We start from the raw sequence: 23,081 nt of genomic DNA on the forward strand, positions 1-23,081 counted from the left end.
TGAAAAGGAGGGGATATGGCAGAAAATATCCCGCACCCTCCATATTGCAGGTTGGGGGGACCATATACTAAAAACCTTGAAGTTTAGACAGAAATTGAGATTGACTTTGCAACCAGCTGTGTCATTCTTCACAAATATACAGTACCTAAATCAGTCGCTTACCTAAATCCCACTAACTGGCTCTGGATGGCAACAATGTCCATGCAGGGCTAATCCAAGACTAATGACGTTCCTTCAAGAAGACTGTAAGAGAATGGTTATTACTCTGACATACTAAAGTAAGCTACATGTCCAGATGTAGCCATCCTGGAATGTGTCCAGTCAAAGTTTATGTGAACTGATAGTATGGCATTGTTCTAATCTATTCTGCTTGGCTAAATCCCCAGACTCTCACAAGGTAGTTCTGTGGGCTCACACTCTACATTGTGAGGAGGATAATGTGGATACCTGGGTACAGGATTTTACACAGCGGTAGCAGGCTGGTATCTTTGAATGCACAGGCACACACTTAAACACACGGGCACACTCACACCAGGTTTGTCCTCTGTACAAGCTACTGTGGCAAATACACATGGGGATTATATCGTTTCCCAGAGACTGGGGGATGAGAGACGGGACTGAGAGAGAGTCAGATCAAGCAGGGACTTACAAAGATGGAGGGAGTAGAAATAGGGAGGGAGAGTGGAGCAATTAGAAAGATGGGGGATGTGAAAACCACATGGAATCTTGATATCAAAGTTATAGCCTTCGCATCAACCATTATGACATTGTTATCATCACCATACAATAGTCCTTTACTGTAATCATAGTCCTTTTACACTCTTCGCTCTTTTAGCTACTGCCTCAGTCTTTTAGACAGTCCATTGCTCTCTGCCCAGTCTTCTCATCTGTGGTCAGCAGGAAACGCACACACACGGATTGATCCGTTGATTGATTTGCGCTGTTTAGGAAGTGGGTGGCCCACTGATCAGAGGGAAGAGGGATGAAGACAGTTACTATCCTTCTTTCATTATCACCTGCTCTCTTCCTGTCTTTCTCTTTCTTCTCCTCTATTCTTTATTTTTCTATGTATCACTCTGTCTCTCTGCCTCCATCTCTCTTTCTCTCTGTCTTTGGTATGTATTTCTCCATCTGTGTTTAATTCTGTCTGTTTTTCTCTGTCCCATTCAGTCTCTGTCTGTCTGTCTGTCTGTCTGTCTGTCTGTCTGTCTGTCTGTCTGTCTGTCTGTCTGTCTGTCTGTCTGTCTGTCTGTCTGTCTGTCTGTCTGTCTGTCTGTCTCTCTCTCTCTCTCTCTCTCTCTCTCTCTCTCTCTCTCTCACAGACACATAGACACACAGACACATACACACAAACTTAGAAAGCACCAGACCTAGCCTTGTTATCACATTGTCTCTACTTCTCCCTTATCTCTCCATGTTTCCCAGTCTCTCTTTTATCATTATCTCTTTCTCCCTTTCTTTCCATCCTTCTCTACTCCCCCCTGGGGCTCGTTTGCTGTAACCTTTTCTCTCCTCTTTTGTCTGTTCGGTCTTTAGTACATTTTATAAAGGCCTCCGCTCTTTTTCTTTTCTCTCACTGACCCCAAATAAAAGCTGATCCAATTACAGCTCTAATCTCAGAAGTGTGTTCCCTTAGTGCAACTCTTCTGTGTGTGTGTGTGAGAGAGAGACACAGAGAGAGAGACAGAGAGAGAGAATGTGTGTGTGTGTGTTTGTGGGTAAAGCATTATGCCATGCTTTGTAGGGGGTCGTTGGATAACTTTGGCTGAACTTTAGGCCTTGTTTCCTTGCAACAGGAAGCACTTTTATTTATGGTACCCCCCCCCTCCTCTATCTCTCTTTATGACCTGTTAACAGAGATTAATAAGATGCATGTTATGTTGACCTCTTTGGCCCCCAGCAATGTTAAACAAGCTTCTGGAAACTAGACTGACTCCCAAAACTCTTCATCATTTTATATAATTTGCCAACCACAGGCCAACGAAAGTAGAGGGTTTTTATGTTATTTGTAACCAAACTGTGCCCATAGCCTGAAACTGAATTTCTTTGTGTCTTATTTAGGTTTTTAGTGTGGTGTGTGATTCAATTAGATTAGACAAAGCTTCAGTAGAGAGTAGCTTGGTTGGCTGGTCTGACACAAACTGAGTCCGATTTCCAAGGAGAGTGCAGGCATGAACTGAATTGGAGAGAGACAGGAGGGAGAGTCAGATGAGAGAAGTGTTCTGTTCAGTATCTACTTGTAAAGCAGTTGTCAGGTTCTCTCTCTGAAGGCAGGCAGGTGATGGTGGTACAGGCGGGAGAGAATGGGACTGAGAGACAGAACAAAACACAGAGATGGAGAAAGACATACCAAAAGACAGAAAGAAAGGGAGATGGAGGACGATAGACAGAACGATAGAGAGAGGTGTTCAGAGGTGCAATTCATCCCTTTCTTGAGACTGTAAAATAAGCTTGTAACAAGCAGCATGTTATGTTTGTTTCAAAGCCGTCCATATATATTTTGGATGTTATTTTGTTTGAGTGAACAAGGTGTGTTTGAGTGTGTGAGAGAGACACAGAGAGAGAGAGAGAGATAGAGAGAGAGAGAGAAAGAGAGAGAGCAACTGTTCGCTTTCGATTAAACATCTGCTAAATTAATAAAATGTAAAAAAAATGTGAAATTGATGTGTCAAATCAAATAATGAAGTGGGTTCTCAAGGGTAGAACTTGATAACAATGATAAACTGACATTGTTATCTGAGTTTGTAGCACCACATGCACACACACACACACTCAACACAAAAACATTCAAGACAACACAAAGGGAAGACATGACACATGTAAGAAATGTTGGTGTGTGGCTTGTGTTATTCTAAAGTTGTATTTCAGTAATGGCATTATAGTTAGGTTAGTGTTGTAGTGTGTGCATGTGTTTGTATGTGTGTCTGACAGATGAGAGAGAAGGATTATGTGTGGTCTACTTCAGCATATAAATTAAGCCATATTGAAGGGGGTCCCCTTTCTCTCTATCTCTCTCCCTCTCTCTCTCTCTCTCTCGCTTTCTCTTATTTGCTCTCTTTCTCGCTCTCGCTCTCTCACACACACACACACACATGGTAAACTACACATTCAAATTCAAAGCTCCACTGCGCGCGGGACAAAGGTTTGTGGTAGGACACACACACACACTCAGAATGAAGTCGGACACGTTGACCCGCTCCCTGGAGGAGTCAGACAGAGATGTTTCTAAATGGTTTCTGAATCCGAGATTTTAGCATGTGTGTGGGTGTATGCGCATGTGTATTTCATGCTTATCTGTATGTGCAGGGAGTGGTTCATGGTAATTGATTGTCAAGTAAGTACAATGACAGCAGATGAGAAAGACACAGTTAGAAAACAAGAAGAAACTGTGATGTTTGTCTTGGCCTAGTGGCACACACTCATGCTGCTCTGTGCTGCTGCTGTAGATGAGACCAGCTTTCACCAGATGGAAGATGATGAGCCTCGGCTGGGATTTCTGAAGAGTTCTTCTGAAGATGATGTGTGTAAAAACTGGAGTTTGTATTCCTCTGCAGCCCTAATGGAGTAGTTGTAGGAAGAGAGATGAGAGAGAAAAAAGTGGACGCTTTGCTGTGTTCTTGTAAAAATTACTGAGTCGGCAGACTGGGGCGTGTGTTTATGTGTGTGTGCTGTTTGAACTGGGCGATAGGACTGCGTTAGGGAGGTGAGAGAACTGGGGGAGGTGACAGAACTTGAGCAGGCGATAAGAGTTGAGGGAAGCGTGTGTGTGCATGCATGTGCTTGTGTGTGTCTCAGTAGGAGAGGAAATATGAGGGTACTGGGAGTATGTGGTGAAGAACCACTGGGTCTATTGCCAAGGGAACCGGGGATAGGAACCGCTATATGTATGTGTTCACAGACCTCTGTACATAGCCTTCTCAAAATTCACAAGAGTGCATATGGACCATGTGTGAGTGTGTGTACATGTGTGTGTGCATGCGAGTGTGATCAACGCAGACACACTAACCACAAACTTGTTAGAATGTCTAAATGTATTGACCTCCTAAGTATGCATAATAAGGTGTTGGGTTTAAATGGCAGTGAGGACTTAACTTTGTGGCGGGCTTAGAATGGCGTCACGTTTTAATTGTCTAAATGTCAACTAATGTATTTCACCATTGCCGTCGGATTAAAGGAGCGGTTTAGAAGCATTGGTTGTAAAGGCCACCGGGTTTAATTGCATTGATTCAAAGTTGTCAGGCATAAAAAGGTAATGACTTTAAACCAGGTAGGCTGTTGGCGGTGTGGAGTTTCGTTTTTCATTTTGAACACGCGGCGGGGGTGTAAATGGGTGTAGGTTTTCACCTGGGCAACACTCGCTAAGTGGTCTGAAGTCCTACGTGTACTCGGGGAAAACAGGAACTGGGGAACGAGGCAGAGTGTTCCTCCCACAACACAGCAACTCTCAAAAGGTCACACTGGTGTCACTGTTACATGTAACCCCCACTGCATCTCCCCCCCCCCCCCCCCACACACACACCCGGCCATGAGAGAACACCCACGTGGAACGAGAGGAGAGGAAGGGAGAGGATTGTCCTTGCTAGTGCAGAGCTGCAGTATCTGAGTGGTGTTGAGTGGTGCTGTCACTGTTGCCCAAGGTATACTGTCACTGCAATGACCAAACATGCATACACACACACACGCGTGCGCACACTCACAAACACACTATGGGGGGTATTCCGTGCCTTGATTCATATGCAAAGGGAAACTAGCGCCTGCGTACGCATGCGCGATGATATCAAACCTCTGAACGCATGTGAGCAACCTACACTACAATGGACACACAGGCATGACACACGTCACGACACCTTCGCCACATGAGCACTACGTCTAACTGTTTAAAATCTAGGCGTGCATACAGGTAGGTGTTATTTTTGATTTGCATACTATGGTTCAGCACAGCACGACAGTAACACCTGCGCACACCTGCCCACCTACAAGCATGAGCTCTTTTGGCTACATAAAAAAATTGCTGTCAAAAAAAAAATGGTGCGATTAGTTTCCAGTCGCTAACAGGCTTAAACAAACAATCCATGGCTGGACGCGCATCCACCATGCAATTATTGTCTTGCATCCAAGTCTTTTAGTTGTGGCCAACAGCAGGTAACCTAAACTATATGCAGGGCTGGGCAGTATTTATGATACATGTTTTGAAATTACCTATTTCAAAGACAAAATAGGATTTTGTAATTTGTATTTCATAGGTTTGATGGAAATAGCTATATTTTTTATACTTTGTGACAAGTCTACATGATGACATAAAAACAAGTGCACAGTGCCCGTTATGCAGTCTCTGATTAAGACATCAGTGAGACACGCACAGAGACTTATAGGAAATATAGTGCACAGTTCCCCGTAAAGTTTTTCTCCGTGGCTTTGGTACCTACATTTCTCAGATCACAATTTAAATTCTCAAAAGTACTTTTTCAATCTCCACATCATCAAGTCACTTATGCACATCATAAAAACATAATTTTTCATTCTTTTGACCAAATTGCCAATGCTCTGGGACATTCATGAAAATGATTATGTAGCCTACAATTGTCTGCTGTTTCCTGCCTTATCAATTACTTGTTTCCTATTGATCTAAATGTATTATATTGGTTCTCTGTTAAATTGTCTTAACCCCACAAACATCTATACATTTGTTACAAAGTAGTACACAGTGGACCTAAACTCAGCACAATATCTTTTGGATGGTCCATCTGAGATGGACACCTGCAAAATTACAACTTTGAATCCCGGTTCGCGAGCTAATCGTTTCCCCCCAAAAAACACAATAGACTGACGCACTGACGGACAGAAATTCCTTGCTTTATATTGTAGATAATGCATTTGATTAGTGCCTACTCAGTCATTTGCCCAGACGTGTTGAGATCAGTGGTTGGAGCTGGGTTAATAGTCCTTGACAAGTTCTGTTGCTACTTTCTACATTTCTGGCCACATAAGAAATCTAAAGATATTGATCATTTAATAATTGCTGATAAAGTGCAAAAATGTTTGTTTTTGACTTCCAAATTGCTAAATGATTGTATCCTAACTGAAGTACTGAAGTACCCTAACTGAAGTAACTGTTTAGTAGGATTGTGATTTTGGTCACGGTTTGGAATGGAAGGGAGAAAACAGGACAACAGCTTATATTGTTATTTAAAAAATAAATACAAATAAACGTTTTATTTTGTATTTACGACGCGGTTAAGGCGGCAGGCGTGTATAGCTTAGGCGGCCGCCTTAACTGAAAAGTGCTGCGGGAAACCCTGGAGTTGCTATGAATAACGGTGCCATCAATTGTCTTCTTTTCTAAAACTGGTTGTTCCCATCCTTGATTGTGATTGGCTGTTTCGCGTTCCATGCCGTTGTAAAATCCAGCATAACCTCACAGGTTGTCCTCATAACATTCTTTAACATTCAATATTACTGCGCATCGAACATTTCAAATTGGAAAAAACAGGAAAGGTGTCCATCTGGCTGTTGCGTGGCAACGATTTATGTGGAACTATACTTTGTAGTAGCGGAAGAATTACGGTTTATTATGAAACTATTTTGTTTTTAATTGTTTTTATTGATGAAACCATATCAAATATTTGTAGTAACAGTTTTAGAAAAACAATAAGCCCTGCGAGTCCGTGGTTTACGCTGATTTTAGAACAGGTAAGGGGGTTTTCGGCACTCCGCTTCGCGTCGTGTCTAACATCTCCCCTTACCTGTTCTAAAATCAGCGTAAACCATGGCCTCTTGGGGCATATTGCTTAAATGAATTACTTGTTTGTGCCTGATGCAAAGTAGGCCCTTCTTTACCACACACCAGGTAACTAAATTAGGATACAATTATCAGTCATTAGCAAACTTTTAATTAATCATCAAACTATTGGTAACTTTAAACTAACCTTCATCTGGGTGATCACAGGAATATGTGAATATTTGATCTGCTGGTTGCATTTGTCAGATTTATTGCTTTACTAGTTAAGCAGAGAAAAGCTGTTGCTATCAAACATTGTCTACTTAATCAACTGAATCAGTGTACTGGTTAAGGGATGGATCAAATCGGCCAATAGATGGAAGGTTTGCAACGTAATTTGTAAACGTTTTATTTTATTTATTTTTTTTATACAAAAATATTGTAGTTTATTTTCATACATGGCGTGGCTGCTGTATTTTGTAGTTTATTTTGATACACTTAAAATCAAGGTATTTGGTATCTTATTTAAAAATAAATGTTGATCTTTGCCCATCTCTGGTCTTATTATGTTGTAAGATTGGGTCTGTGTTGTGCTGTTGGCTGTAGCCCAACACCAGACAAGGAATGCAACTGAGGATCATCAAACGTATTTTATGTATCCTTTAAACTGGATGAAACTGAAACCACTTGTGGGATTGAAATGTCTATGTAATAACAACTTTGTTCAGACATTAACATGTAGGCTACATCAAAACAGGGGTACAGTCCTATGGCAGTGTTAAATGACTTTAGTTTGTCAGTTTGAGTCCCGGCTATAGTGGGTTTAGTTAAACTGCATGTGGTCTTAAAACTTGTTTGACAATAACAGATATTTATTTATATTTTATAACATTACATCCAGTTGAAAAATGTTATGTTGCTTTCCTTTTCTGGTGTTATTCTACCAACCTCATCTTACAACATAATAACATAATTTGTATAGGCTAGGTTACATGCAGTTGGCCACAACTAAAAGATGCAACACAATAGCCTAATAACATGGTGGATGAGTGTCCAGCCATGGCTTTGTTAAAGCTGCGTAGCGATTGGAAACATGTAATGGAACAAAACAAATTAATGGACTGTGTCCAGTTGCGCAAGGAACGGATTACCCCCCATAACACACAAGCACACACACACAGTGGCGGCTATAGCTTGTGTGGCTCCCTTGGCGACCCCCCCCCCCCCCCCCCCCTCCGGCACCTATTTTACATTTATTGTAATTTTTATTCAGATGTTTTCGAACAAAAAAAATCTATAATTGTAACATTTAAAACTATATAAATATGTACAAAAACAAAACTGAAATATCAAAAAGAATTATCCAAGACAAATTGGTACAAACTATAGCATATGAAAGAAAATATATTAATAAATGAAAACATTAAATTGCACAAATCATTTATCACACAAAGACTAATAGACTATATTAACACACTTATAACGAAGAGAAACTGATTGTTGCAATTCTAACTAAAAACACACAAACAAAATTCCACACCTGCCATCTAAACCCTGACCTTTCTTGCCTTCCTGGATACAAAGTATTCTATTATATCTGAACATGAACTCTACTCGGCAAGTGCATGATTAATACTGATGACAGCAAGGTCACTTAGGCGTTCCTGTGACATAGTGAACTCAGGTAGGTCTTGATGTGCTTTAGCTTTGAAAAGCTCCTCTCTGCTTTAGCTACCGTTTTACGGCACGAGTCAGACATATACTAAGAGCAGTCCACAAATTTAGATAAAGTTCTGAGAGCTACCTTTCATGTATGACTATCAGCAGCTCAAGCAGGGTCATGGTCTTCGATCGATGGCCTTTTTTGTTACATGCATATAATACTCATAAAGAGATGATAGCTACATATTCTTTTGTGTTTTTCTCCTCCTCTTCTTTTTTCTAAACTGCGCACCTCAGTCTACCTCGGAGTTCAACTTTCCCCTGCCCCCCTCCCCATCTTGTGCTTCTGAATGGGAGACTTTCCCAGCCCGGGCATTAGTCTGCCTAGCTCACAAACTAGAACCTGTGCCGCCCCCGGCAAGATGCCGCCCTGGGCGGCTGCCCATGTTGCCCATAGCTAAGTCCGCCCCTGCACACACACAGTCACCAGCACTGGCAGGAGATTCTAGCCCCATGTGGGACATCAACAACCACATGTAGGGGTCTGAGCCTATTCATTGCTTTAGCTGCACAACACAGGGGCAGGGAAATCCCTTCTTTCTCTCTCTTTCTCCATCCCTTTTCTCTCTGTCTCACGCTTTCTCTTTCTCGATCACGCAGAATGCAGGGGCACACGTTCCTCTTTTTCTTTGTTTGTGCAGAAAACAATGTTGCCTGGCAACAGCCAAGGCACAGGGATGGAACTGCATATTGGGTGTGTGGTTATGTGTGCATATGTATGTATGTGGGTGTGTGTATACAGTAGATAGTACTGTACAAGCTCTTTAGAGGGAAAGAGAAAAGATGGGAGATTTGAAGAGAGGGAGAGATGGCCTGTGCATCAGATATGGGATGGGATGGAAGAAAGGGGGGAGTGAGTGGTGAAGAAGGGGAGAAATGAGGGAGTCAGTGATGAAGAGATGATGTTAGTCAAATGGCTGAGCGGTGAGGGAGTCGGGCTAGTAATCAGAAGGTTGCTGGATCGATTCCCCGCCGTGCCACATGATGTTGTGTCCTTGGGCAAGGCACTTCACCCTACTTGCCTCGGGGGGAATGTCCCTATACTTACTGTAAGTCGCTCTGGATAAGAGCGTCTGCTAAATGACTAAAATGTAAATGTAAATGTTAGGATGGGAATTGTGGAAGAATTAAATGGTTTCATTTAGTTTAACTGCACCAATTCTTCCCACTAATGGGCACACAGCTGTAGTCACAGCCCCTAGACTAACTACCTATATTCCTCTCCTTGGTCAAACCTGCAATCCTTCTCTTCTCCTCCTTTCAATGTTTCTCTTCTTTCACTGGAAAAACTTGCTGGATTATCCTCTTTGTCAGTATTACTGTACTGTACAGGATATACTGTACAGTACCATTAAATTTCTTTTTGGTTCCTTTGTCTCGTTCTCATATTCTATCAATTTTTCGTTCTCTCAATTCAATTTCATTCGAACACCAACATGCATTAATGGTGGGACAGCCTGACAGATGTTCTCTCCCTCTCTCCCTCCCTCCCTCCCTCCCCCCAGCTTTCATTTTTACTGCCATGTTGATCTTCCTGCCCCTCCTCCTCCTATTACCGGGCACCGTTTGCCGGGCAGGGGATATTCCGGAGGATGCCACAGCAGAGTTCTCAGTCAGGTTATACCACCAGCTGCAGGCAGCAAGTGGGGAGGACAACATCATCTTCTCACCCCTGAGCGTGGCCGTGGCCCTGGGCATGGTGGAGCTGGGAGCCCGGGGGTCCTCTCTCAGGGAGATACGCCAGGCCGTGGGCTTCAGTCATCTACCTACTGGTGAGTCTGCCAGGACACACACACACACATGCACACTGAAAAGCAAAAGCACCGCACACAAATATCCATATAAACTAAACATTCACATGCTGATAGGCTGAAAACTGTCTGACTGCGAACAGTATCGTCTCTCCTCTGCCTTCTCTCTCTTTCTCTCTCTCTCTCCCCATCTCTATCCCACTTTGTCTCTCTCTTTCTCTCTCTCCCCATCTCTCTCTCTCTCTCACTCTCTCTCCTCCCACTTAGATGAGGAGTTTTCCCTGCTCCAGAACCTGACGGGTGCTCTGTCTGACGACGACAGCAACTACGTGATCCGATTGGCCAACAGCCTCTTCCTGCAGGAGGGCGTGACCTTCAACCCTGACTTTTTGCGTCTCATGAGGAAGTATTTCCGGGCCGAGGTGGAGACAGTGGACTTCAGCGAATCAGCAGCCGTTGCCGAGCAGATAAACACCTGGGTGGAAAATCACACAGAGAGTGAGTTAGTGTGCATGAACAGGTGTGTGTTTATGCGTGTATGCATAATATGTGTATGTGCACGTGTGTATGTGTGTGTGAATCCCCATGTCTTGCTGGTCCTCAGGTAAGATCCGAGATCTTCTCTCAGCGGATGACTTCAGCAGTGTAACCCGCCTGACCCTGGTCAACGTTGTGTACTTTCGGGGGAGCTGGAAGAACCAGTTCAGACCGGAAAACACCAGAACCTTCTCCTTCAGCAAAGATGATGGTAGCGAGGTCCAGACTCTCATGATGTACCAGCAGGGAGACTTCTACTACGGTAGGGTGTGTGTGCGTGTGTGTGTGTGTGTGTGGGGGGGGGTTGTGAGAGATTATGCGATTAGGATTAGGGAAGGCTATTTGTTGTGTGAATAGTTCTGTCTGTTTAATATGACATTTGGGTGTCTGTGCAAGTGGTCATTGTGTGTGTGTGTGTGTTTGTGATGTTTGTTTGTGACTAAATCTTCCCTCCTCATATTCACATTGTTCTTTCCTAATCTATTCTTTTGATTCGATCAGTGGTGTTAAACTAGTCCACAGTGCTGTGCATTTAGTATTGATGAATCACATCTGATTTGAGCTGTTATGTATGATTAACTTATGTATGATAAGTACTAGTTCACAGTGCCAAATACAGATTACTTGAACTATAGATAGTGCACAGTGCCCGATATGATTTCGGAGACACGCAGATTTCTGGAATTATAGATAGATTTTGTTTGTTCTATGCAATGCTGTAAAATAGTCTTTTTTTCTGTATCGCATTCTCATAAATAACACACGACAACTGACCTAGAAGACTACATTTGTACAAACATTGTTCCTGTCGCTATATCCATGCCTTAAGAAACCGACCAATAAGGCTAAAGTGGGAAGAATAGTGATCATGTCCATGATGTGCTCTGGTGATTATAATGTCGTAGTTGGTTTGGTATTGAGAGTTTTGTGCACATTTGCAATTTGCAGGTAGGTTTGATCAGTCAACATATTGTAGCGACCCACGGATTGGTCGCGTGTTAACTCGCGCTGTTGGCGCAAAGGATTGTGGGTGGCGCAATTCACATACTTGTTTCATGTTTGGTTAATGTTGTATGCATGTTTGAGTTGAGTGTTGTTGTTCTGTCAATTAGGTTTGTCAGTGGATGATGTATGGATATTAGTAACTATAAGTTATCGTTGTTGCCATAACTGTGAATTGTATGTGAGTTAATGACTTGTTGTTGGCATTCACATGTGATTGGTGGTGTAGTAATAAAACCTGTAGTCGAGCGGTGTATGGGACACAGGATAAAAAGGTCTTCTTCTCTGCGTCCGATTATTACGCATCCACTCCAATATAGACCCCTAGCGCCATCGTTACATTGGTGTCAGAAGTGGGATGGCGCAACCACGCAGGATGGAGGAAGAAATCGCAGATCTTGAAGAGACCATTAAGAGGACTCAGCTACACCTGGAGAAACGTAGGCTGAAGATGGAGCGTTCCAGGGCAAGAACGTCGTCCCACGCTGATGGGTCCAGTGTGCCACGGCCTTGTCGCCCCCTAGAGGCCGGGAGTGGAACCACAGAACACACAGCCATAGCTGTGGACATCCAACCTGACCTACCTGGGGCGTCCCCACAGGTGGATGTTGGGGCCATCCTGCCCCGTTCCACTGCCATGCCAAGAACACCAGCGAAGGTGCCCAAGTTCAATGGAGAGACGCTCCTGGAGCCATATCTTGCCCAGTTCCAGTTGGCAGTGTGGCATGGTGGTTGGAGCAGCGAGGAAGCCGCCACTCATCTTGCCCTGGCGCTGGAGGGAAATGCGCTGCAGGTGCTCCTGGATCTGACCCCGGGAGAACAGCGGAACCTGGAGACCTTGACCGGGGCCTTGGAGAGGCGGTTCGGGCAGCCACCATTCCCTGACCAGAGTAGGGACAGGCTAGCCAGCTGTCGCCGCCAGGAGGGAGGGAGTTTGGGCGCTTTCGCCGCAGATATCCAGCTCTACGCCCGCCATGGCTATCCAATGTTCGACGCCGCTGCAAGAGGGGAGCTGGCTCTCCATGCATTCCTCAAGGGGCTTATGCCAGAGCAGCTACGCCAGCATGTGCGTCTCACCATGCCCAGAACCCTGGAGGGGGCTCTTCAAGAAGCGGTACGGGCAGAGGCGGTGCTCTGCACTCAGGCTGCCCCACGGCTGTCCCTTCCACACGTCCGGGCCATCGACTGTGAGGGTGAGGAGGCCGAGCCAGTTTGTCAGGTGCAGTTTCAGCGGCGGCCAGCCCCAGCTGGGAACCGTCGACCTCGATCCACTCTTCGGTGCTATCGTTGTGACGAACCTGGTCACATTGCCCGTGACTGCCCAGCACCAGCACCAGTCTCCAGAGCACCACAGCAGACGGGAAACGACGGGGGGGTGGCGCAGTGAGGGGCCCGCCACCCCAATCGTTGGCCCCTCCCTTAAGCCAAGAACTGTTGATTGGTCGTGTAGGCAACACTAAGGGACTGTATTTGGACTGCTGGCTTGATGGCCAACCCTGCCAAGCTCTAGTAGACACGGGGTCTACCGTCTCACTGGTGCGTCCTGGCGTCCTTCCAGGAACCATGGGGACGCTCTCCGGCGCATGGGCAAAGTCAGACACGAACCTGGTGACGGTGACAGGGGAGAAGGCTGCTACAAAGGGGAAGAAGCATCTGCGGATCCAGGCTGGGAACCAGGAGGCGGAGCACGAGTTCTGGCTTGCCAATATTCAGGACTCGTGCATTATCGGCCTGGACCTGTTGTCCCGTTGGGGTGCCTATGTTGATGTCCTGAGGGCAGCCATCACCCTTGGTGGGGAGACTGTGGCGCTCCAGGCCGGCCAGGACAAGAACACAAAGGTCAGAGACCAGCAAGCCAGCTGCCAAACAGCTGCCACCAGCGACTCCATGCCAGGTCAGCCTACCAACCATACATCGGCGGAGACGTCTGAGGCGGTGAGGGAACTCTGCCGCCGCAGCAGTGATGGCCTTGACCAACAGCAGTGCGGCCAGTTGAGGCACCTCCTAGAGGACTATGCAGATATCTTTGCAGCAAAGGATGAGGACTGTAGGCGGACGGGGTTGGTTCAGCATTCCATCGACACCGGTACCGCCCAACCCATCCGCCTGCGGCCTCACCGGCTGGCCCTCGGCAAGCGACAGGTGGCAGAAGACAAAGTTAGGGAGATGGCTGCTGCTGGGGTAATTGAGCCCTCTGACAGTCCGTGGGCCGCACCAGCTGTCCTGGTTCGAAAAAAGAATGACAGCTGGCGGTTCTGCGTGGACTATCGACGTCTCAACGCGGTGACCAAGAAGGACTCTTACCCCCTCCCTCGCATAGATGACGCCCTCGACCATATCACAGGCTCCAGCTGGTTCAGTTCCCTTGATCTGCGTAGTGGCTACTGGCAGGTGGAGTTGGCCCCTGACGCACGACCAAAGACTGCCTTTACCATTGGACAGGGACTGTGGCAGTTTCGTGTTATGCCGTTTGGACTCTGTAATGCACCAGCGACGTTCGAACGGCTGATGGAGAGGGTACTGGCTGAAATACCACGGAGTCGTTGTGTGGTATACCTGGATGACCTGCTGGTGCATGCCAGCGACTTTGACCGAGCCCTGGGTAACCTGCAAGAGGTCTTTGAAGCCATTCGTCAGGCTGGGTTGCGGTTGAACCCTGCCAAGTGTCGCCTGCTGACAAGAGAAACGCAGTTCTTGGGCCATGTGGTCAGCGCGCACGGGGTAGCTACCGACCCCGCTAAGGTGGCCGCAGTCCAGAATTGGCCACCCCCTGCCAACGTCACCGAACTGCGGAGCTTCTTGGGCCTGGCGTCCTATTACCGGCGTTTCGTCCGGGGCTTCGCCACGATTGCCAAACCCCTCCATCGACTGACTGACAAGGGACAGCCCTTTGACTGGGACGACGTGTGTGCCGGAGCCTTCACCCAGCTAAAAACTGACCTTACCGAGGCTCCCATTTTGGCCTACCCAGATGCGGAACAGCCCTTCATCGTGGACACTGATGCCAGCAACGTGGGAGTTGGCGCCGTACTGTCCCAGAGTGTTGGAGGGGTGGAGCGCGCAGTAGCCTACTTTAGCCGCACTCTGAACCGAGCTGAAAGGAACTACTGTGTGACCCGGCGTGAGCTGCTGGCAGTGGTCCTGGCACTGCGACAATTCCGGCCGTACCTGCATGGCAGCCATTTCCTTGTGCGCACCGATCATGCTTCCCTTACCTGGCTGTTGAACTTTAAGAACCCGGAGGGCCAGGTGGCTCGCTGGCTGGAGGCCCTACAGGAGTATGACTTCGAGATCCAGCATCGACCAGGGCGGTTGCATGCTAATGCTGATGCCCTCTCCCGCCGCCCCTGTGCAGTCTTGGAATGTCGGTATTGCCAACGACAAGAGGAGCGGGACCAACCACTGACGGTGGCAGCCATTCAGACAGCTGACTGCGAGGGGAGTTCTCCATGGACCTCCGCTCAGCTGCAACAATGCCAGGAGGCCGATGCAACCTTGGCGGTGGTAATCAACTGGCTGGCGACGGGGCGGCGTCCCGAATGGACAGAAGTGTCTGCCCACGGACCGGAGGTTAAGGCTTACCAATCACAGTGGGGCAACTTGGAGCTCCATGACGGGCTGGTGCACCGGAGGTGGAAAGCTCCTGGCCGGGGAAGCGACCTCCTACAGCTGCTGGTACCCCGTGAACTCCGCCAACAGGTCCTTCAGACCGTCCATGGCTCGGTGGGGGCGGGGCACTACGGCATCGCCAAGACCCTCCGCCGCCTCAGGGGCCGATTCTATTGGCCAGGTTGTCGACGGGACGTGGAGCTGTATGTGCACTGCTGTGACCTTTGCACTGCTAAGAAAGGGCCAACGCAGCGCTCCCATGCCCCATTGCAGCAGTACCTGGTGGGGGCTCCGATGGAGCGAGTAGCGGTGGACATACTTGGGCCCTTTCCAGCGACTGATTCCGGCAACCGCTACGTCCTCGTGGCCATGGATTATTTCACCAAATGGCCGGAGGCATACGCGGTGCCGGATCAGAGTGCCACCACAACTGCGGAAAGGCTGGTAGAGGAGATGTTTGCCCGCTTCGGGGTCCCTGCGGAACTCCATAGTGACCAGGGGCGGAACTTCGAGTCCCAGGTCTTTAGCGAGGTCTGCCGACGGCTGGGAGTATCCAAGACGAGGACGACACCTCTCCACCCTCAGAGCGATGGGCTGGTGGAGCGGTTCAACCGCACCCTGGCTACCCAGCTCGCCATCCTGACCAGCCAACATCAGCGGGACTGGGATCGCCACCTGCCCCTGGTCCTGTGGTCGTACCGGACGGCCGTCCAAGAGTCCAGCCAGTGCACACCAGCTGCCCTCATGTTTGGGCGGGAATTACGGACACCGGTGGACTTGGTTTTCGGGACCCCGCCCGAGCCGGAGATTGCTGGAGGAAAGGAGATGGATTACTACCGGAGGTTGATAGATCGCCTCCAAGTAGTCCATGAGTACGCTCGTCAGGCCCAGGCTAACTCTGGGGTGCGGCAGAAAAGAGCCTACGACACCCGGTGTCGGAAGCTGACCTTCAAGCCCAGTGACAAGGTCTGGGTGTATTGCCCTACTCGTAAGAAGGGGGTGTCACCCAAGCTATGCAGTCACTGGCAGGGGCCCAGTGAGGTTATGGAACGGGTTTCTGAGGTGGTGTATCGGGTGCGCATGCCTGGTCGGGGGCGTGTGGTGGTGCTGCACCAGGACAGACTATCACCATATCGCCCGCTTGCTCCAGAGACGGGTGGAGCAGAGAACGACACCAGCGGCACCATTCCCACTGGACAATGTAACCCCCCCCCTATGGCACCTTCTACCAGTCCCAGGAGGCCAACTCGGCGGCGGTTACGGCCAGGACACTTAAGAGACTACCTGTTGGGTGATGGGGTTGTCGGGGACGACTGACCCCTCAGGTGGGGGCTATGTAGCGACCCACGGATTGGTCGCGTGTTAACTCGCGCTGTTGGCGCAAAGGATTGTGGGTGGCGCAATTCACATACTTGTTTCATGTTTGGTTAATGTTGTATGCATGTTTGAGTTGAGTGTTGTTGTTCTGTCAATTAGGTTTGTCAGTGGATGATGTATGGATATTAGTAACTATAAGTTATCGTTGTTGCCATAACTGTGAATTGTATGTGAGTTAATGACTTGTTGTTGGCATTCACATGTGATTGGTGGTGTAGTAATAAAACCTGTAGTCGAGCGGTGTATGGGACACAGGATAAAAAGGTCTTCTTCTCTGCGTCCGATTATTACGCATCCACTCCAATATAGACCCCTAGCGCCATCGTTACAATATTAATGTATGTAACACAATTCACTGATCTATATTGTAAGTATCCACTTTATATTCTCGTTCTGTTAGCTAACCAGCATTTCATCCATAAAGGAAACCCTTTGAAAGCAGCTAATTCAATGTTTTATATGCAATGCTAGCAGTCAGCACTGCAAACTATGTGTAGCTAATAACCTTCCAGCTGTATCTACTGAAATAAACCATCCACTTTAAATATTTTTTTTTTATCTAGCCAGTATTTCATCAGCAAAATAGTCTTGGATACTTTGGTCACTGACATAAATAACGCCTGTTTTCAGCTCGCGAGAGCTATCTTAGTGCAGTTCAGTCAACTCAACATGGCCGAAAGTTGAGGAAAAACTTTTTTGAAAATAAAAAAATGCTTATTCAAACAACGTCAATCGTGGCACTGCACTCCGTTGGATTATAAAAATGACGACTGTAAAATATTAACTTTTCAGAGTGCCCGGTTCTTGAGATAATCGTGGGAAACTCAATGCCCTAAAATTCCATTCACACAGATACAGGTTTTTTCCTCAGCAAACGCCTTGTTCTTATCTCTAAGTTGTTTTAAGGCATCAGTGTTCTTCTGTGCACTTAGCTCTTACTAATTAATGAAGTGTGTGTGTGTTTGTGTAAGGTGAGTTTAGCGACGGCTCGTCGGAGGCTGGCGGTGTGTACCAGGTTCTGGAGATGCCTTATGAGGGGGAGGACATGAGCATGCTGCTGGTGCTGCCCAGACAGGAGGTGCCTCTGGCTGCCCTGGAGCCCATCATCAAGGCCCCCCTGCTGGAGGAGTGGGCCAACAACGTCAAGAGGCAGAAGGTGGAGGTCTACCTGCCCAGGTCAGGCTCACACTCACTGATAGATACATGCACAGTGCTTATACACATAGACACATACTCACATGATGTACAATGCATATGCATGCAGACACTTACACACACGCATACACAATACAAACACACACACCCCTATGCACATTGGATGTAAAAACAGATGCAAACATACACACACATGCACAATGCGTACATTCATACCTCACATGCAAGAATACTTTCAAATAAATGCACATTTAAACAGGCAGACACAGGTGTGTGTGTATCTGAGTGTGTGTGTGTGTCTCCAAGGTTCAAGGTGGAGCAAAAGGTGGACCTGAGAGAGAGCCTGCAGGAGCTGGGCATCAAGAACATCTTCACTAAGGATGCTGATCTCTCCGCTATGACAGGTGAGATAGCAGATACGAGCCCTCCGATGACACACACACTCACACACACCCTGACTGACACCTGCAGTCATGCTCTCAGATGCACACACCAAGAAACCTTCACTTCAGCCCTATTCACACCGGACGCGTCTATGGGGTGTGTCCACTAGCTAAAAGTGGTATTTTGATTGATATTGTGATTACATGAACCCGAGTCTGCACGCTTGGCCATGACCACAACAGTGACCTTAGAGAACTACAACTCTGTATTAACTTCCAACTCTGTATTAACTTCTGTCTAACACTAACGGTACGTGTCCACTACAGCGTTTGCACCACTTGCCTTCACACAGTACACCACATTCGGGGGCGTGTTAGACAAGTTAATACAGAGTTGTAGTTCTCTAAGGTCACTGTGGTAGTCATGGCCAAGCGGTGGCAGTGATTGTTAGCTTTGCAGACGTAGCAACGTAGCGGTGACAGTGATTGCTAGCTTTGCAGATGTAGCAACTTAGCAGTGGTAGTGATTGTTAGCTTTGTATGGGGGGGTGATTAGTGCCAGGCAGTGTTGGGGGAAGTTACTCAACAAAGTAATATAGTAAAAAAACTAATAGTAATTAGTTATTACTTATTATTGTTCACTAAGAATAGTGTGATTAAGTTACATTATTACTTCCTGTACAAAGTTATATTATTGGGTGTGCTCACGCCTTCGGCGAGCACAACCGTTGTTCTCTCACATATATTTTTCTTTATTTTTATTGTTTATTTTCGCCCCCTTAAGGATCAGTCAATATTTGGACTACGTAGACAACGCCTGTGTCAAAATGTTCGTCTTGGTCTCGATTGCGTTGCTTGTATTTTTATTTACGTTCTGTTGCACGGTTTAGGAGGTTACAAAGTTTTTGTGGCTTTAATCGATGAAGGGTACTCATTGCTAGCTACGTCACCACGTCAGAACACGTTAGCAACGACGCAAGGATACAACGTGCATAGATGTGCTGTTGCACACCCAGTATCTTGCCGTGGAGTACTAGCAGCACATGTACATTTAAGCAAATCAGAATCAGAAGGGATTTTATTCACCATGAATGTTTGCACAAACAAGGAATTTAATTTGGCAGGGAGGTGCATACATTAAACATATAGGAATATTGAAACTTAAATATGTGGTCTAACTATACAAAAGGAGCAAAGTCTAGCTAATACTAAGGGGGGTCTAGCTAATACTAAGGGGAATGCAAAATAAAAAATAAAATATAAGTAGCCCATCTTGTCTTGTCCCAAGCGGAGGGGTTCAAGTATCTCGGGGTCTTGTTCACGAGTGAGGGAAGAATGGAGCGCAAGATCAACAGGCGGATCGGTGCGGCGTCCGCAGTGATGCGGGCTCTGCATCGGTCCGTCGTGGTGAAGAAGGAGCTGAGTCGAAAGGCGAAGCTCTCTATTTACCAGTCGATCTACGTTCCTACCCTCACCTATGGTCACAAACTGTGGGTAGTGACCGAAAGAACAAGATCTCGAATACAAGCGGCCGAAATGAGCTTTCTCCGCAGGGTGTCCGGGCTCTCCCTTAGGGATAGGGTGAGAAGCTCGGTCATCCGGGAGGGGCTCAGAGTAGAACCGCTGCTCCTCCGCGTTGAAAGGAGCCAGCTGAGGTGGCTCGGGCATCTGATAAGGATGCCTCCTGGACGCCTCCCTGGTGAGGTGTTCTGGGCACGTCCCACTGGGAAAAGGCCCTGGGGAAGACCCAGGACACGCTGGAGGGACTATGTCTCTCGGCTGGCCTGAGAACGCCTCGGGGTCCCCCAGGAAGAGCTGGTGGAAATGGTCGGGGATAGGGAAGCCTGGGCCTCCCTGCTTAGGTCGCTGCCCCCGCGACCCGACCCCCGGACAAGCGGTAGATGACGGACGGACGGATATAAGTAGCCATAATTTACAATTTAACCTAAAAATACAGATAGTGCAAGAGAACAATACAATAGTGCAAATTGCAATGTGCAGGCTGTCATTGTGCAGATAGTGATTTAAAGTCAGTGTGAGTCCTTGGCCAACAGCGGATGGGAAGAAATTGTTCTTGTGGCGTGAGGTTTTGGTTTTGATGGACCGCAGCCTTCTGCCAGAGGGGAGTAGCTGGAACAGGGAGTGTCCAGGGTGGGAAGGGTCGGCCACAATCTTCCTCGCTCGCCTCAGGGACCTCGAGTTGTGCAGATCCTCGAGGGAAGGCAGATTGCAGCCGATCACCTTCTCAGCAGTGCGGATGATACTCTGCAGTCTGCTCTTGTCCTTGGCAGTGGCAGCAGCGTACCAGATGGTGATAGAAGAAGTGAGGATGGACTCAATGATGGCTGTGTAGAAGTGCACCATCATTGTCTTTGGCAGGTTGAATTTCTTCAGCTGCCGTAGGAAGTACATCCTCTGTTGTGCTTTCTTGATGAGGGAGGTGATGTTCAGTTCCCACTTGAGGTCCTGGGAGAGGATGGTGCCCAGGAAGCGGAAAGACTCCACAGTGTTGACTGGGGAGTCACTCAGGGTGATGGGGGTGATTGGGACTGTGTTCTTCACCGGATGATGGTGTTGAAGGCATAGCTGAAGTCCACAAACAGGATCCTGGCGTAGGATGCTGGGGAGTCCAGATGCTGTAGGGTGAAGTGGAGGGCCATGTTAACGGCATCATCCACCGACCTGTTGGCTCTGTAGGCAAACTGCAGTGGGTCCAGGAAGGGGTCTGTGATGGATTTGAGGTGTGCCAGCACAAGGCGCTCAAAAGACAGAGGTCAGGGCGACGGGTCTGTAGTCATTAAGTCCTGTTGGCCTTGGCTTTTTGGGCACAGGGATGATGGTGGAGGACTTGAGACAGGCTGGCACATCGCCTTGCTAAACCTGTTCTTCGACTCCTCAAATCAAGACTTGCATGAACAGTAAGTAATGTCACATTAAATAATGTATTTAAACTCAAGCTTGTGTGGTTTGTCGCTGTCTTCAATGCCACAGCCTAAACTTTATGTCAAAAGAAACATTCTCATTTCTGCCGCTTCCAAACAATCCCATAGACATATATAGGTTGTATGTCTATGAACAATCCCCTCAGTGACGTTTGGCTAGCAACAGCAGCTTACTCGTAGCAAACTTCTTTTGAATCAGCCATTTCCCCAAAAATTAATGTCAAACTTATTTACTTTTACGTAAACTTTTACCTAAACTTATTACGTTTTTGGGGGTATATTTTCAGTTAGCAGACGGTACTGTTTGAATCGCGATTCCATCCTGAAATACTGCCGGTGACAACGTTGTTACAGTAGCTTGTTTCAAACGGGGTTTGCTTGTTTCAAAGGGAGTTCTTAATGAATTTTGAGTAGACTAAATGCTTGAAAATATCATTAGAAGGGAAAAACTTAAGGGGACGGACCCACCTGCAAGCGAGCACACCCTACAATTTTCCCAGAAATAGTACCCTCTCTAGTTTTCATTCGTTTTTATTAGGGTAACCACATGGAACGGCCGTTCGTAACAAACATTGTGTAGTTAGATTTTATATGTGAATATTGTACGTAGGCCTCCAAAGTAATATAAACATTTTAAAAAGTTAAATCCGATTTCGCAAGCGTTTTGCGAAAAAATTAGGCTTTGTGGGCTACTTTACCAATATTCACCCTATATAAAACCAAAAAACTACACAATGTTGGTATGGAACGGCCGATGTGGTTACCCTGATAAAAACGAATGAAAATAAACGGATTGTTGAGCCAGCATGCCCGTAGTATTATTATTATTTTTTTTAAGAAAGATAAGACAGTACAGAACGTTCCATGTAGGTACATTGTCCTGAATACTTGTTTTTCCTTTAATGAGAAACAATCCCATCCCACCCACACCACCCACATACTGCCAACATCAAAAAGGTAAACAACAAAAAAAGTCTTAAGTATTATACATATACATAACAATAATAGATACAAAAAATAATGTTTAATAAAATAAAATAGAAAGGGGAAGAGGAGGATTAGGTTGAGAGGGGGCAATTCCCACCATGTAAAGCTCACATTGGGCATCTGACAATACAGCTGTGCGTACTGGGCAGAGTTGTTAGGCCCTGATAGCATCTGGGGGGAGAGTGGTAAGCCTATCAAAGTACAACAGCAACGGATCCCAAATGCTATGGAACCTGTCAGTTGATCCTCTAGAGGAATATCGAATTTTCTCTCATTTCAGGAATAGCATCAGGTCAGTAAGCCAGACTGACGCAGTCGGTGGTCGAGGAGATTTCCACTCCAGAACTATCCTTCTAGCCAACAGAGAGGCAAAAGCAAATGCGTTTTTCATAGCAGCGGACAGTAAGACCTCACTCACCAATACACCAAAAATGGCCAGTTCTGCATTCAGCTTCACATTTGTGTCAAATGCATCATTTAAAGTTTTACAAACAGTTGACCAGAAGTCACTTAACTTTGGACACGACCAAAACATATGAGCCATGTCCGCTGAAGTAGAATTACAGCGGTCACATCTATCATCAATGTCCGAATATATTTTGGAAAGTCTTGATTTGTTGTAATAAATACGGTGAAAGACCTTAAACTGTATCAGATTGAGGCGGGCACATGAGGATGTGCCATTAACTCTACTCTGAGCACAGTCCCAGGCTGCGTCAGATATCTCCATCCCAAGTTCTTCAGCCCAATCAGTCCTGATTTTATCTAACGAAACCTCCCGGAGAGAACAGATTGTGTTAGATATATTCGAAATCTGGCCCTTACGCTGCATAGGAGATCGTAATATACCATCCAACTCTGAATTTGATGGTAAGGCTGGGAACGTTAAACTCCCTGT

At 46.8% G+C, this 23,081-nt stretch overlaps 1 protein-coding gene across 2 annotated transcripts in view; it reads left to right on the forward strand.

Annotated features, from left to right (window-relative positions):
• serpini1 (serpin peptidase inhibitor, clade I (neuroserpin), member 1) overlaps positions 1-23,081 on the forward strand; it is a 44,590-nt gene that overhangs the window by 1,913 nt on the left and 19,596 nt on the right. For both annotated transcript variants that reach the window (XM_047035428.1, XM_047035427.1), the window contains exons 2-6: positions 9,946-10,212; positions 10,459-10,689; positions 10,796-10,990; positions 17,688-17,892; positions 18,178-18,275. In XM_047035428.1, the coding sequence (XP_046891384.1) occupies positions 9,963-10,212; positions 10,459-10,689; positions 10,796-10,990; positions 17,688-17,892; positions 18,178-18,275 (979 nt within the window). In that variant the 5' untranslated portion in view covers positions 9,946-9,962. The remainder of the gene's footprint in view (positions 1-9,945; positions 10,213-10,458; positions 10,690-10,795; positions 10,991-17,687; positions 17,893-18,177; positions 18,276-23,081) is intronic.

The sequence above is a fragment of the Hypomesus transpacificus genome, chromosome 15 (assembly GCF_021917145.1).
Source record: "Hypomesus transpacificus isolate Combined female chromosome 15, fHypTra1, whole genome shotgun sequence".
In the NCBI taxonomy this organism is placed as follows: domain Eukaryota; kingdom Metazoa; phylum Chordata; class Actinopteri; order Osmeriformes; family Osmeridae; genus Hypomesus; species Hypomesus transpacificus.